The sequence below is a fragment of the Netta rufina genome (assembly GCF_964035555.1).
Source record: "Netta rufina genome assembly, chromosome: 6".
Taxonomy (NCBI): Eukaryota; Metazoa; Chordata; class Aves; order Anseriformes; family Anatidae; genus Netta; species Netta rufina.
In genome coordinates, this window is record NC_140129.1 from 21,351,099 (window position 1) to 21,367,658 (window position 16,560).

The 16,560-nt window shown below is 34.4% G+C and overlaps 1 protein-coding gene across 1 annotated transcript in view; it reads left to right on the plus strand.

Annotated features, from left to right (window-relative positions):
• The window catches only part of TTC21B (tetratricopeptide repeat domain 21B), a 33,663-nt gene extending 17,723 nt beyond the window's left edge, over nucleotides 1-15,940 (plus strand). The window contains exons 17-29 of the mRNA XM_084289169.1: nucleotides 300-410; nucleotides 1,850-1,988; nucleotides 3,836-3,942; nucleotides 5,917-6,105; nucleotides 6,832-6,942; nucleotides 8,006-8,087; nucleotides 8,714-8,864; nucleotides 9,373-9,534; nucleotides 9,940-10,135; nucleotides 12,364-12,588; nucleotides 13,544-13,664; nucleotides 14,871-14,938; nucleotides 15,840-15,940. Coding sequence (XP_084145295.1) covers nucleotides 300-410; nucleotides 1,850-1,988; nucleotides 3,836-3,942; nucleotides 5,917-6,105; nucleotides 6,832-6,942; nucleotides 8,006-8,087; nucleotides 8,714-8,864; nucleotides 9,373-9,534; nucleotides 9,940-10,135; nucleotides 12,364-12,588; nucleotides 13,544-13,664; nucleotides 14,871-14,938; nucleotides 15,840-15,917 — 1,740 coding nt within the window. The 3' untranslated portion in view covers nucleotides 15,918-15,940. The remainder of the gene's footprint in view (nucleotides 1-299; nucleotides 411-1,849; nucleotides 1,989-3,835; nucleotides 3,943-5,916; nucleotides 6,106-6,831; nucleotides 6,943-8,005; nucleotides 8,088-8,713; nucleotides 8,865-9,372; nucleotides 9,535-9,939; nucleotides 10,136-12,363; nucleotides 12,589-13,543; nucleotides 13,665-14,870; nucleotides 14,939-15,839) is intronic.
• The last annotated feature ends 620 nt before the right edge of the window (nucleotides 15,941-16,560 follow it).

Genomic DNA, 16,560 nt, shown 5'->3' on the forward strand with positions numbered 1-16,560 from the left:
ATTCACTTGTGCTTTATATTAACTTCAATATGTGCAGCAGTAGAGAAATCTCAGAGGAGAAAGTCTGAAATTAATTCAAACTCGTGTCAGATCCTTTCCATATTCAGCTTTAACATGGACATGCATATTTAAATAAGTTTTATACTTTGAGCAATCACATACTGAGTATTTTTCTCTCAGAATTATTGCAGTTTATGAACCTGTAGTATGGGCACTTGTTCTTAAAAGTACTATCAGATTTTTTTCTTAACACACTTCTCATGTGAGTCCTTGACTTCCGTGTTTATCTTTCACTGAAGCCTGATGAAGCCATAGAAGTCTATGAGCAGGCCTTGAAGAAAAATCCAAAAGATCCAGCTTTAGCAAGCAAAATTGGAAAAGCCCTAACCAAAACTCATAACTATTCAAAGGTAATCTGTAAATATTCTATCAAACAAATTAAGCATTGAGTTTGTTATTGTTAACATGTGGGCTTTGCCAGCTTTTGTTTTTCAAGTTGAGAAGAAGAAGAAATCTTTAATTTTATAGCAGTGAACAGACTTGTTACCCTGGAAGTAAGTTTGCAATGTAATATGTATCTGGCCAAAGTAACAGATGATGGTGGAAATAAACCTGATGAATTGTAGTTCTGGTGATGTGCAGTTTGTATGGACTTGGGCCTGCACTCAAAACCATAGTTAAATACTTACACATTGGCCTAACTTTGGCTCACTGTTGGAAGACTGGAATCCATTTGGGGGAAAACTTGTTATGTTTTATGTTTGTAGTGTTAAGGTACTTGCATTTGTTCAGGTCACTATTATCAGTTCAGTATAGTTCAACTCCTGTCTTGTGCTATGATACTCCAGATCTGTGTGGAATAATCTAATGTACCGTGATTTAAAGATTGAACTAGATGATCTTAAAAGTTTTTTCCAACCTAAATGATTTTATAATTCTATGATTTTATAATTTATAAATGATTTTATTCTATTCCTAGAGTTGTTTTAGGGGAAAAGAAACCTGTATTGTGATGGGTGTTTTATAGACTTCAATTTCTTTGTTTTGCTTTAAAGCTTGGACTACATTATCTTTAGGATGTTTAACCTTATATACATGTCTATAACATGTCCTGTGCATTTTTAAATATCTTTTATTTCAAAACAATAAAAGATAATAAAACACTTCAATTTTGTTCTGGAAGTGTAACTTTTCAACACAATTTCAGCCTGGATTTTTTTGTCTAACTAAAGCGAAATCCTAACTCAAGACTACGTGGGTTGTACTGTGAAGTACTATTTTTAAACACACTGAATAATAATTTGATCAAGAAGATAACTCCTTTTCTAGAATAAGTATTTCTTTTCATTGACATTTGTTTATTTTTACTGTCTTTGTTTTTAAACATAGAATACTCCTCTTTCTAAAGTTATTAGTTGGTAGTTTTAAATTTCCTGTGACTTCTTACCTTCCTGTTTTTCAGGTAGACTTGGAGAAAATTTTTATCCTTTGTATACAGTAAAACTCAATAACTCTTAACTCCAGTCTAACTGGGATTATAACTTTAGCAGTTAATGAAAATGTAATTTAATTGGCAGGGAACCAGCTGAAGATAGTATGTGCTAACGTTGTAATGCATATTTAGCAAAATGTGGGCTCTGGTTATTTTACTTAATTTTTGAAAGTCCAAACCTACAACCAAACGACATCACTTTAATGCAGTCCTTATTAGCAAATGACTTGGTTTGTCAAGGAGTAAAGAAAGTAGAGAAAGCTCTAAGCTTTAGTATGTGATTAAAAAATCTTAGTAAGGTTTTTGTTTTAAGAGTTGTCTTTAAATAATTCTCAGACTTCTGTTTGTTCCTTTCAGGCAATCAGTTACTATGAGGCTGCCTTGAGAAATGGTCAACAGAACTACCTTTGCTATGATTTGGCTGAGCTTTTAATGAAGCTGAAGCAGTATGAAAAGGCAGAAATGGTACTTCAGCAAGCTTTAGATCATGAGCCTGGTATGAATATCCTTGATTTACAGCAAAACATAAGATTCCTGCTATTATTTGTGGTTCGTGTTTGTCTGCAGGGAATAAACAAGTTCTAGATCAGCATTCCTTGGAACTGTAAAGCACAGGGTATTTTACATGATGGATACTTTACATGTATCATTTAAATGATACATGAAAAATACACCCTAAAATAAGCTTCACATTTATTTAAAGATATTCTTGCTAAGTTTCTTTTAAACTTTGAATGTCTGTGATGGATAAAGAGGTCCAGTAATTACAACAGCAGAGTTCTATACAGGCGAGATTGTTACTTTTCTTTGCTAACAGAAGTTCTGATATGAATTGATCAAGTATAGATGAGTCATTCCTGTTCTTAGGGGATGGTTGTTTAAGTGGAAAATGGTATCCTTCAGGGCAGAGAGACAAAACTGCTTGCAGATGTCTCTTAGTATCCCCTTTTGTGTCAGGAACGTGTACTCACTCCCAAAGTTAACTCACGTCTCTTCTTTTGCTCAAAGGCTATGAAGACATTTAGTGTGAACTGTTGAGTACTTCTTGATGGAATCTCTCTTGCGGTGGCTTAATTATAATAGCTAACTTTTTTTGGCTACCTGGATAGAAAAACAGAATTAGTATTATCCATCCATAAGTTTTTCTTATGCCAGTAACTTTTCATTTTACTAATCTTTCAGAATGTGCAGGATGTTCTTTACTAAAAAAAAAAAAAGTTTAATGTTTTATTCCTAACTTAAGCATTTGAGGACCTAATTAACTTAATCATGCTCAAAACAGTTTAATTGTTTAGTGTGAAAAGATTGAGTATTAAACAGTTTGCTCCATTTACCTTAATCTTCTCTTCCATCTTACAACAAAGCAAAAAGTACATAAGCTGACATAGTTTTTGTATGTCTTTTGATATACTGCTTTTTCCTCTGGAGAATGTGTATATCGTTGGGTGATAAGTTAATGCAACTTACTGAATAGTTTAATATCTTTGATTAGAAATGCTAAAATATTTTTCTTTTACAAATGAAATCTAAAATATAGGAAGTGTTAGGGAGGGAATGATCCTACATAGTTGGCTACGTTCTAGTCCCTGACTTAGTCCTGTAATTGTGACAGACTTAGACAGTTTGCTAATAGAGCAATACACTTTTTTTTTACATAAAAGGCAATAACAATAAATCCACATGGGTTTTGTTGGCTTTTATGTTTTAACATGGAACTGTGCCCAAGGTGCTGCTTTATCAATAGGTTAAAATAAATTCAAACTGGGGAGAGCTAGTCTTATTCTAATGCTACCTTATGTGTGTGTATTTTTAATCATTATGTGAAAGCTTTCTCTTTGAGTAGATATCAAAATATTTAGTTAAAATAACTGGTTGTGTTCATGTCTATCTCTCTTAGCCTAGCAAAAGAAAGGTAGTTTGAGGGTGGACTAGAAATTTCATGAAACAATCCTATGCTTTTTTGTACAGTGTTACAGAATCAGTTTAGATATTTTTTACTGCCTTTGAGAATGTTTTATATAAGAAACACAAAGAATGGTTGTATTTGTTGTCCACTTAAAAGCTACTCTTCTATTTCTGAAAATGCAAATAGACTAAACTGCCATGTATCTTGTATTCTTTTTACATCTTTAAATATCTTGGCCTTACAATCTACAAACAGAATGGGCTTTGTTTATTCCTTCTATTGCCTCCTAACTCAACACACAGAGTCAAATCACAATCATAAATACCTAAAAGTCAAGCTGTGAAGCTTTGACTTAAGCTCTTGCCTGGAATATGTAGAGAACTGACTTTCATAGAATCAGTTCTTGAAAGAATGCTTGTTTAATACAATTCTTACAGTTAATGAATTGTCTTCTATGATGGAAGATGGACGTTACCAGCTTCTTCTGGCAAAAATTTACAGCAAAATGGAGAAGACTGATGAAACAATAGCTTCATTACAACAGGTAAAGGGAGAAAACCCTATGAAGGCTTGCAATATCTTAATTTTTATCCCTTGTTTCACTTTTACCCTGGTTTCTAAACATATTTTTGTGAATGAGAAAAATGGATACATGGTAGTGATAAACCACCAGTGACTGGTATGAAACAGCAAAACTTGTTAGTGTATGGTTTTTGTGAGCAGTGTCGTCTGAATTTTGGATCAGGCTTCTTGGTACAACTGGATGCCTGCATTCATACTATGTATTCATTTGTGTGTGGAACATAGATGGTTTGTTTTCACACACTCTGCTAAAGCTGGGGGTGCAGATAAGTTACCTACCTGTAGCTCAGCACTGAACAACCTTCATGGTTGTTCATGGAACAACCTAGGATAACTTCCAATGGCTACATATCACTTTCTTGTAAAGAAAGAAACAGGAAGCCTTAGTAGTGTCTTTTGAAAAGCAAGAAAAGTGAATTATCTAGACTTATTAGATAATTTTACATAAGCAGTAAAATCATACTGGTATTGCTATTTAATCTGTTCTTAAACCCTTACTTTCTTCCTTACAGTGCACTCTTGCTTTCTCAAACCTGTCTTTTCCCATTCTTCAGTAAACATCTAACTCTTGCTCTTTTGCTTACTTATTTGGGGGTTCTTTACTGTATGGCACTTCTAGCTGCTGTTTTTGTCATTGCCCTCAAAAATATTCTTTGTACACATTTTACCCCTTCCTGCCACATTTATTTAGACAAAAACACTTAGTTCTGCTGAAACCATCAGAATACAACTGCTCAGTCTTGTTATTGCCTGTTCTTAAACGGCTTTCTTCCCTTGCATTTTGAGAGTGAAGTTAGGAATTCCTTGTGATTTCTACTATGTTTAGATCCCCTTCCTGGTTGGGAAAAATGGTAGGGGGAAGAAGCAGTGCAGTACAGCTAACTTCTCTCCAGTTTATCAATTTCTAAATGAGCAAAAGCGGCTCTTCTGAGACTTAAAATCAAGATTTTAAATATTAAGATAGTTATAAAACTTGAGCAGAAAGAGGGAGTCTCTTGTGTGGTAGCTGGAGCGACCTAAGGTTGAAATCAACAAAAATTGATCAGGTATAATCACCATTCGGCAAAGCTATTTCCTTCTCTGTCCTCTTGTTCTGTGACATCTGCTATTGACAAAGCTGCTTCCTTGTTTCTGCTACAGTTTTCTTAATCATTCTAAATGATTAAGAATTAAATGCTCAGAAAATAAAATATGAAGTTTGCGTTTTTGTTTAGTTTTCTGTACTTAATAAATTAGTTAATTACATAGTCTAAGTTTGGGCTTTTGAAGTTTTGTATGCCTTATGAGAAGCTTGATTTTAGAAAAAGACATGTAACACATGGATTGAATTCTTCCCATGTTGCAAGGCAGTTTGGAGACAAAAGATAACGGGATAACATGGAGATAGATAAGTTGTTCTAAGCAAAGCTACAATGCTTGTGTGCAAAAATATTGCTTTTATGCTTAATGCATTTTTGTTCAATGGTGGCCTACATCATTTTTGTGGTTACAGCTTCATTAGCAATTATAAATTGGAACATAATTTAAATTGGGAAGAAGTTAATTATAAATAATGCAATGCACAGCCATGGCAAAAGCTTAGACCAATAAAAATGTTTCATCTTAAATCATATCAGTGTATTTAATATAAATATTCCTCAGATGTAGTATTCAATTAACTTAAAATTACTGCCTTAGTGTTTAACATTTCCAACAAGATGGAATCCCAACATATTTCTTCTAAAATACTCAACTGTACACCAATCTAAACCACTTAATCTTACCACTAGGTTGCTTTGCAGCATGTTTTTATATGAATTTTGGGGAGGCAAGACAGACATTTGAGGGAGTTGTGTGCATGTTTTTAAATGTAACTACATTATTTTAAAATAGCTTATACTATAGATTCCTTTGAAAAACGTTGCGTGGTCACTTCTTATTCGTTTCCCCACACCAGGCAAGGGAATTGCAAGCCAGAATACTTAAAAGGGCTCAGATAGAACAGCCAGATGTGGTTCCTGCACAGAAACAGTTAGCAGCTGAAATTTGTACTGAGATTGCAAAGCATTGTACAGCCCAGCGGAACTATGAAAAAGCAATTAAATTCTACAAAGAAGCACTTGTTCACTGTGAAACTGATAAAAAGGTCAGTTCTCCCTCTGACAGTTTTGCATTGTTTTCATATCTAGCTATGCATTTTCATATTAACCACAGTGCAGAAATATATTTGCACTTGTTTTTGCTTTATAATGAAACCCTCAAAGCTCTGTCTACATATTTGTGTTCTCTGCTTTGAACTTTCTCCCGTCTTAATCACATAGGATAAGACAGTTGTATATATTGCCAATGTCTGTCTATTTACATAAAACCCTGAATCAGGTAGTGGCTTATATTAGTCTATATGGTGAGTCTGTCATGCACAAGAAGGTGTATGTGAGAATCTGTAACACTTTACAGAGTAATAATGTAAATGCAATTAAGAAAACTGTTTCTGCTAGAATTCGTTTATATTCCAGAACTAATCAGTGAATGTTAATGAGATTTGCTTCTGTCAATGGTATTATAGCTACTTGTATACACACTTTTAAGAGAATTATTCTTACTGAAATATTTTAGTCTCTGGAGTAATACTATCTGAAAAACTGTCTTCAATATACCTCTGGAATATGCGTCTGAAGAAAAGTTTTCTGTTCTGTAAGTGAGGGAAACGAAGTTAATTTAATTATTTGACCAAGAGTCAACAGGAAACAACAGAGAAAGGCTCTGCCTTTGGAAGTGAATAGTACCTCAGGCTCTGAAATCTCTCTGAGGTTTAATACTCAGCTTTCTTTAATCTTCGAATTACATGTGGTTATATGTTTTTAATATACAGGCAATGTTGGAACTTGCACGTTTGTATCTTGCACAAGATGATGCTGATGCCTGTCAACATCAGTGTTCCTTGTTGCTGAAGAATGACCAAGATAATGAAGCAGCAACGATGGTAATGTACCATTATACTAATTACGTATCGAAGCTTTTTGAGGTCTGTGTGTTTACAATACGATGGATTCATAAAATGCTTACAGCATCAAATTTCAGAAACATCAAAAAATCTATTACAACAAAATGTTTTTCTGTCTGTGCTGAATACTGATTCAAAATTAAGTTTCTATCAATCTTACCACTTTATCTCAATGCAAAACGCATGCTTAATAGTACCAGTGGAGAAGTGGTAATTATAAGATTGATTATAAGATGTGGCTTAATTCATGATCTATTAAATTATAGAAGGGAGGAAGTTGAATTTCCAGCACATTAATATTAAAGCAAGCATCTAAAAAAAACTGCCAGAAGGTAAGAACTGTGAACTTAAGGTGTTCTTATGTCCTTTTTTTTTGAATCCTGGTTAATAGTGTTCCTATCTAACAGTTCATTAATCACTGCAACGGATTCTGTATACATGGTCTGTATATTTTTGGTTTATAAGACAGCTTAATAGACTGAGCAGCTTTCACTTTAACACGTAAGGAGCAAAATGATTTTTAAATGGAATAACTTATTCTCTCACATCAGGTAACATCTGGAATTCTAGTATGGTGGAAGAATGTGGATAATAGCACTCTGAATATGTTTTGTTCAATGTACTCTTTATTAGCTACTGCTCAGCAGAAAAACTGAAATGAACCTCTGCTGAAACGTGCTATGAGCTTTCTTTTCCCCTAACTTGTAAGTTATTGGCTTTTGTATGTGCTTAATACGAATTTCTGGGAAATAAAAATAAGAATGGAAGTATGTGAGTGAAAACAAAACATTTTTGAGAGGTATGTTGAAATGGTTTTTGTATGTTGAAATGCTTTTTTTGTGCTTTCTACAAGTGAAACGTTGAGACATGAGTCCATACCTGCTCATTGTCTTGTCTGTGCAAGGTGTTTATTCTCCAGAGATTGATGGATGGGAATGGGAACTGGCGCTGTACTTGTGAAATTCCTGCAGCACTTCATAGTTTCAGGTCCCATTATAAAGCACAATCTGTTTTGTTTTCTCTAAAATTGTCAATACCGTAGATGATGGCTGACCTCATGTTCAGGAAGCAAGACTATGAGCAAGCTGTCTTTCATTTCCAGCAGCTCCTAGAACGCAAGCCAGGTGAATATTCAGTAGTGATATTTTTAATTATTTGACATATAGTTCAAATGAGATAGAGGCACAAATCTGAAAAAAAATACTTGTATGTTTAAAAAGAAATATGCTATTTAAAATATAATGGATATTAAAAACAAAAACTACCACTGTGTTCAGCAATTTACATTGCTGCAGTGCAATCGTTTACCTCCAGCTAAATACAACTAGTTATTTATCTGGAACTGTAAAGTACTTCGTGCAATTGATATTTTAAAAATTAAAGCCTAGGATTTTATTTCTAGGTTAGTAGAAATTTTCTCATTTCCAGTAATTTGCAAATTATGACCAGAGATAGAGCTATTAAAATGTATTAATATAATGAATATAAAGCTCTGTAGTGGACTTTGAAAGAAGTTATGGATACAGCAAATGTTTGTGCTCTTGAAAGTACAATTACACTCTTTATGCAGTTTTTCTAGAAGTGTTGCAAGTATCACTTGATACCTTTTTCTTGTATCCATGGTTATGTAATATGCCTTATATATTGCACTATCACTTTTTTGTGTGGAGAATAAGGCAGGCTCTTCACTTGTAAATCTATTCATACAACAAATAGTTAAAATGATGTCCCGACTCATTTTTATATTTAGATAACTATGCAACCCTCTCACGATTAATTGATCTGTTAAGAAGAGCTGGGAAGCTAGAAGAAGTCCCAAGATTTCTTTTAATGGCTGAAAAGCATTCTTCCAGAACAAAGCTTGAACCAGGTTTTCACTACTGCAAGGGACTGTATCTTTGGTACTTATGTTTATAATTAAAATAAGGACAATTTGGTGTATTGCTACATAGTTAACTTTCTTGTCATCTGTTATCATTCAGAGGTGCTTGTTACCTGTCAGAGGTGCTAATTATATTGTGATATATACCATAGCAGTACTTCACTTAATTTCTTTAGTTAGTGGGATTATAGGAAAGGCTTCCTTGTCTCTTCTGAAATACTTTCCAATTAACTTCTCTTGAAAGCAATGCTATTTTATCTTGCATACATCTTTCATATTTCCTGCTCATTTAAAGGGATGTTCTTGCTGGATCAATGATATAATACTGCTACTTTTCAAGTTTTAGAATTCCTCATACAAAACAGTAGTTTTCAAAAACAAGCTTCTCTCAATAATATGCTTGCTTTTTGAAACTTGTATTATCAATGCATGTACGTGATCTGTCTTCTAAATTCTTGGGTTTTGGGTGGGACTTGGGGCAGCAAATTTTACTTGCCTAGATTACAGTATTGTAATTCTTTGTCTAGGTACACAGGTGAACCAAATGATGCACTCCGGCATTTTAATAAAGCTCGAAAGGACAATGACTGGGGACAGAATGCTGTCTATAACATGATTGAAATTTGTTTGAACCCAGACAATGAAACTATAGGTGGTGAAGTCTTTGAAAATCTAGATGGCGACATAAGGTAAGTGAATGAAGTATACGTTGCTTGGATTCTTCTGTCAACCCATCCTCCCTGCCTCTTAATTATGTGTCTTAATCATCTAAATTGCTAGAATTTCTGAGCCCATCTAGTGTTTTGAATACCTATTAGATTGTATGAGACTACTCAGAACTGTGAAATAAATCACTTTCAGACAGAATATAGAGGATTTTATTTGGAACCTTAGCTGCTTGTAGAATTAAAAGACAAGTTGTAGACAGGTTGAAACAGCCATTGTTACAGAAGAGAATCAGTGTAGAATGCTTCTGTAACAAAGGCATTACTTTAGCGTGGAATCTGTAGTAACTCAATGTATTTGGTGTACAAAATGTAGTTTTAGATATGAAGGTAAAGGTTTATTTTTACAAATGCTTTTTCTGATAATAGCAATTCAACAGAGAAGCAGGAGTCTGTGCAGTTGGCTGTAAGAACAGCAGAAAATCTTCTGAAGGAACTGAAGCCTCAGACCAGTCAGGGTCACATTCAGCTGCGAATCATGGAAAATTACTGTCTCATGGCAACCAAACAAAAATCAAATGTTGAACGAGCACGGAACACTTTTACTGAAATAGTAGTGGCTGAGGTTAGTAACCTCTCTTGTTTCCTCATTTATCTCCCTTACACTTACAGTTAGTCACATAGTTCACATTCAGAAAGTGATGTCTTAGTGCTACTATTTTAAGATTTCTTTCCCATGAAAGAATATTTTAAAGGAAAACAATATGCTGAAATAACATCTAAGAATTTCTGCACTGGATTGCAAACTTACAGCTCAATTATATGCTAATAACGCTAGTTGCTAATGTGAATAGGCTTCTTGGTTTGAGTTCTTGTTTTATTTTTTTAATTTCCAGTTGGTGTAGTTTAAGCATGGCAGGCAGCTTAGCACCACACAGCCACTTCCTCATTCCCCCCACAGTGGGATGGGAGAGTGAATTAGGAAGGTAGAAGTGTGGGAACTCATGGGTCAAAATAAAGACGGTTTACTAGGTAAAGCAAAAGCTGTGCATGCAAAGAAAAAGAAAATTTGTTTGCTACTTTGTCAGCAGGCAGATGTTCATCTATTTCCAGGAAAGCAGGAGCCATCATGTATAACTGCTTTTTGCAGCAACTGCTCTGCAACAGTTAAAGCATCTGTTAGTCATCACTATTCATCAAAAATCCAAATCATCTACAAGCATCTATAAAGAAAATTAACTCTGTCATAGCCAAAAGCATGATACCAGTCTTAGCCAGCAGCTTGTCTGATGATATAAGTATATATGGTACCTTCATTCTTTAAGCAAAAACAATTCAATAAAGTGTCTTCAAGCACTTCGTGGCAACTTAGCAGAATTTAGATTCTAGGGCAAGATAATGCATGTGCATAAAATGCACTCTTATAATATGATTCTTCATTATTTTATAGCTACTTGTATTCCTTAACTTTAGGATTAATAAAGAATACTGTCACCTTTCAATGTTTTTTTATTCAAACATGTACAGACACATTTAGTCTATCAAAATGCCAAGAAATATCTAAGTTGCTACTAGTCATTTACTGTATACTACTACAGTGTTCCGCCCACTGGCTGAGCTGAGTATGATGGTCCTTTCCTGTGTAAGGCAGTTTGGAGAATGTGTCATTCTGCCTCTGTTACTGGCTTCCCATTTCTGCTCAGAGTTGATCTCATGTTCAGTGAATATGCAGTGTTTCTCACATAGTGGCACAGTTCAGGCATGAAGAATGCTCCAGTCGATTGTCTTCTCCCCAGATTTACATAAAATAGGTTTTAATCCATTCAGAGTAAGAGAACTGAGCCAGTTCCATCTTGAGAAACTTCTAGGGAAGTGCTCTTGCCTTGGCTATTACAGGGAAAAAAGTGATTACCGGATTCCATTTTGAGAGACTGTAACATGCTAGAAGGTTAAGCACTAGTGGTTATTGATCCATTCTAGGTGTGACTGTTGTGGTGTGTAGGGATGAGCTGATGATTATATGGAGGAGGATTGGGGGGGAGGGTGTGCATTTTTATTTTTTTTTTTTTTAGCTCACTGTGGCAAGCCTATTTACAGCACAACCCCACAAAGACATGTAGAGGCAGAATACCAAGGGCACCCAGTAGCGAGCCAAGAATGCAAAGAGGGGGAGAGAAACTTGTAAGCTAGCTGCTAATGGAATCTTGTGTTCAGGATATGAAACCCATTCTAGGAAGGGCAAGATTTTAAGAATCATGATTCTTTTTTTTTTTTTTTTTTTTTTTTGCTTGAGAGGCTCTTGCACAGAATGGTGGCTTTTAAGAACCCTGTTTATTGAGTAGCTTTCTGATACAGGTAGTTTAGACTTGCAAGTCTAGGAGCTGTACATCTAGAAATAAGAATCTGTGTCCCTGTTACTGACATTCACAGATCTCTAGAAGTAGAAAACACTTGTATTGCAACTTCAAGTGAATTCAGTTTCATCAGACGTATTTATTTTGTATATCAAAAGTTAGTTGTATCAGGATGTTTCTTGTTAAGATGAAGTATATGTGAATGCTTTCAATACTTCCTGAGCCTGGAGAAGGTTGTCATGACCGCAGCCAGACTTACATTCAGCCTCTTAAATATTTAACCTAGTACTTATTATTGTGATCAGTATTATAAGAATAACCATTGCACTAAATGGAAAACATATTTGTAAGATTGGATGTTCTATCTTTAGTTCCTGCAATTTATCATTTATTTTAACTTTCTGGTACTGTATCAGAAAGGTATAAACACTTAGGTTTTTCTTTTCTTGAAAGCAAAATCAAAAAATCGTTTAAATGGTCACTATGCCTTTTTCTGCAGAAAGATCATATACCAGCACTTCTGGGAATGGCCACAGCCTACATGATCTTGAAACAGACTCCACGAGCCAGAAATCAGTTGAAACGGATTGCAAAAATGAACTGGAATCCCATTGATGCAGAGGAGTTTGAAAAGAGTTGGCTTCTGCTTGCAGATATATATATTCAGTCTTCAAAATATGATATGGCAGGTGAATTATTAAAACGATGTCTTCGTCATAACAGGGTAAGTGACTGCACATTAGTAATATTTTAATTCACATAACTGGTTAGTTTCCATTTGAAACTTGGAACAGGCATGGCACAGGAATAGATCTTACCTCTTGTGGTGTTTTCCTCATTTTTGCCTTTTTCCTCATCAAGCTGTTCCATCTGTTTCATTTTCCTTCCCCTGTGGCCCATCCAGTAGTCTAGTTTCTTGTAGATATTATACTAAAAGCTTGGGATACTGTCTATACTGTGCAGATTTTCTTTAGAAAAAAGAGCTCCAGGCATGGCTATGCTGTTTGTTCCAGAATGCTCTGATGTGAAATCTTGTCATTGCTTTGGAAGCCTAACTAAAAAAGAGTGAAGTTAAACAAAGAATACACCCTATATATCAATATTTCTTTGGTCTGCTTTAGTAAATGAGGTATCTATCTTCATAAAAGCCTTATTTTTTCTCTTGAAATATTTGAGCTGTGGGCAACATGACAATATAAGCTCTTAACAATACAGTCCTGTAGTAGTTGTTTAATTTCATAACTTTTTTCTGCTTGATACATTAAACACAATATTCCTGTATGAACTAGTTGAAATTTCATATTAAAAAAAAAGGAATTAAATTGATGTATGTGTAACAATAGCTTTGCTTATGTTTTCTTGTGCTTAGTACTTTTACTTAGTAACTGAAATGTAGCTACAGAGTTCCTGGAGGCACTAAATATTTTCGAAGGAGTAGTTGCATTGTCCTCTGATATCTATGCTTGTCTCAGATTAATTTAGGATGTCATTCTGCAAAATTCCATGTAACTGATCTGTATTGCAGATATTTTAAATCAGGACTGTCTTGTCATCCAAGGTAGTGCAAGTATTACTTAATCTTTCAAGTTGTACTGATTTGAAGTATTTAAGCAATTAAGATGTAATTGCTTAAAGGTGTAACCTAAATAAAATCTTGAATGAATATTTATATTTTGCAGTCCTGTTGCAAGGCTTATGAATACATGGGATACATAATGGAAAAGGAGCAAGCATATAAAGATGCAGCAATGAATTATGAGATGGCCTGGAGATATGGAAACCAAACAAATCCAACAATAGGCATGTTTACGTAATGTATATGTATCATTTCAGGCAATACAGTAAGAATGAAAACACTACTGTTACCTGGAAGACTGTATTTTTCTGTCTGTAGAAATAATTACTGGTTTCCCTCACATAAAAACTCCAGCTATTACTGCAGCTATTTAATGGTCTACTTAAGTATTTAGGAGAGCCCCTATGGCAAGAGATGGAAGTTCTATGATAACTAAGAAATCTCATCTTACTGATTTCCATATGAGGTTTGGTCATGAACTCTTAGGAAACTTATAGCTGGCAATTATATGCTGTCTGTATGTACAGTATTCATTTTGAATATTTTTATAGTAATGCAGTATGTACTAGCTGTAGTAGACAACCTTTATACCTGTCCTATTATCTGAGGGTGGTAAATCATTGACTTGTTTACTACTATTTTTTTTACAGGTTATATACATATATATATATATATATATATATATATATATATATATATATATATGAATTAAGATTTCAAAAACTATTTAAATGGCTTTAAACACTTAAAATTCATCATAAGCTGAAAACTTGAGATTGTACTCAAATTCTAGTTGGGGTGGTTAATTGAAGTTAAGCTAGACTGTTACACTTGTAGACTACTTAATATAGGAAGCCCTTCGTAAAACTTACACATTTAAAAATCTCATTTTGTTTTTCTATCTTTGGGAAAATACCTTTTACCTGGAAAATATCAGCCTGATGTGTTGCTATGGGACTTAACTATTTCTTGTGACTGAATTTTATCTGTTGTCCGCTGACAGTGGAACAGAATAGCATTTTAATTTCCTAGTTTGTTTTTGGTATTGTGACTTTTTGCCCTTTAATAATGGAATTCTTTATTTTCTTAACAAAGAACATGGCAGGTCACACTGGGAAACCCTGTGGGGTACCACATTAGTTGAAGGAAGACAGCCATTATTTATACTCTGTAGAAAAAACATGATCTCCAAAATGTCTCCTCTTGATTCCAACTGAGCCATTCATTTATCAGTGTGTAAAGGAAATTCCTCTACTATTTAAAGTGACTTCCAGTAGAAATCTTGATATTTACGGTCTTAGATGAGAGAATATTTGAAAACAAATACACTAACTATAGAAACGTATGGTGATCTAAAAAAAGCTTTAATGTGATATTTTACTAATTTAATATGGAAATTGAAATTGTCACCTTTCTCTGTACACTTACAGGCTACAAGCTGGCTTTCAATTACCTGAAAGGGAAGAGATATGTTGATGCAATCACTATTTGTCATAAGGTAGAATTTGTGTTTAATACTCTCTCTGCTGTAGTAAATTTGTTTTACATAATGGTCCTTTTTTAAGATTTCTAAAATAGTGTAATATCATCAGAAAGACACACTTAAAGCAGATTGGTTATGTAAAGGATACTTAATCCAGAGCTCCCTGGCCATAAGGTAAATAAGAGATGTGGTTGGCTATCATATGTGAAGGCATATTTAAGTGGCAGTGGCTTCTTTTGGTTCTGTGGTTGACACTTGTAAGTTCATACAGAATTGTAGCTGAAGGTAATAATAAAATATTAATATTGGAAGACATTGTTAGAAAGTAAATTCCTTTGTATGGTTCAAACACATACACTAGATGCAAAATAATAAAGGGCTGTAATTTTAGAGCCAGAGTGAACATTGATATAATTACTAGTATTAATAACGAAATTATATTTTCTGTTTGGAGGAGAAATGAGAACTAGAAATCATAAACTAAATGGAAGGATAAGGGAGAGGAGGGAATTGGAGGGCAAGAAAAAGTGGATAGGGTGTAATAAGAAAGAGCCTGAGGGAGTGAAAATAAAATCGGTTTATCTCTGTGGAGAAAATTCTTGCAACCTTGGAAATGTCTCTGGGGGCTGCTGTTCTTAATGCATGCATTCCAAACCACCTAGAGGCTTTAGCCCTTGACACTTGCATTTTTCCCACTAAGGTCACGGGATACTGTGAAAGGGAAGCAATGTGTCTTCAGTAAAGTTGTTCTTGACCTCTGCATGTGGTAGTCTCTAGCTACAAATATTTATACGTTCTTACATGAAACTTCTCACATTATTGACAGTTTTAGAATGTGTAAGCTCAGTGATGAGGGGGATAGCCATCCAAGTATTCTTTCCTTTCAGACAACTTATGTTTTTTGGTCTTCTGACAGGTGCTCGAAGCACATCCAAACTATCCGAAGATCAGAAAGGAAATACTTGACAAGGCCCGTGCATCGTTAAGAACATGACTTTAAAAAAATAAATAAATTTTGAAGCTCATCAACTTGTTTGATCTCACTTTGGAAACTATTGCAATGACAGTGACCATATCAGCACAAATGTACTGTGAATATGGAATTCAATTTCTGTGAATATGGAATACAGTTATATTGCATTAGAAATCTGGTTTATTTCCAAGAAAAATCTGCAGCCCTGAAAAGAACTGTAGTTACTCAGCAGAGAATACTGCTTATGTGTGTGGTATATAAAGCATCATCTGAAAATAAAAAAAAAAATAACAAAGGTAAGGGCCACAAGGCCCTTTATATATAAATAACAAAGGTAAGGGCCATCTCTATAAAATACTGCTGAAGTGTATTTTGGATAACAACTCCACAACTTGTATCTCCAGGAAGGAAGTCACTAGTGTCCATTTCCCATCTATTTCTCAAAAGCGAATATGCACTCCACACTGTAATCTGTACTGCAAGTAATCTATACTGCTGTGTGTTTCAAAGTAAAGTAGTAAATATAAGATAAAACTTCTGTGAATATAAGGGTTTCAGAGAAATGGTATGTAGGAGATAGTGCACTCCTATTCTTTTGAGTTCCAGCATTTACAGTTTTAAAGACTAACTCTGTATTCTTTTGTCCATTTGAAATAGCACTCAA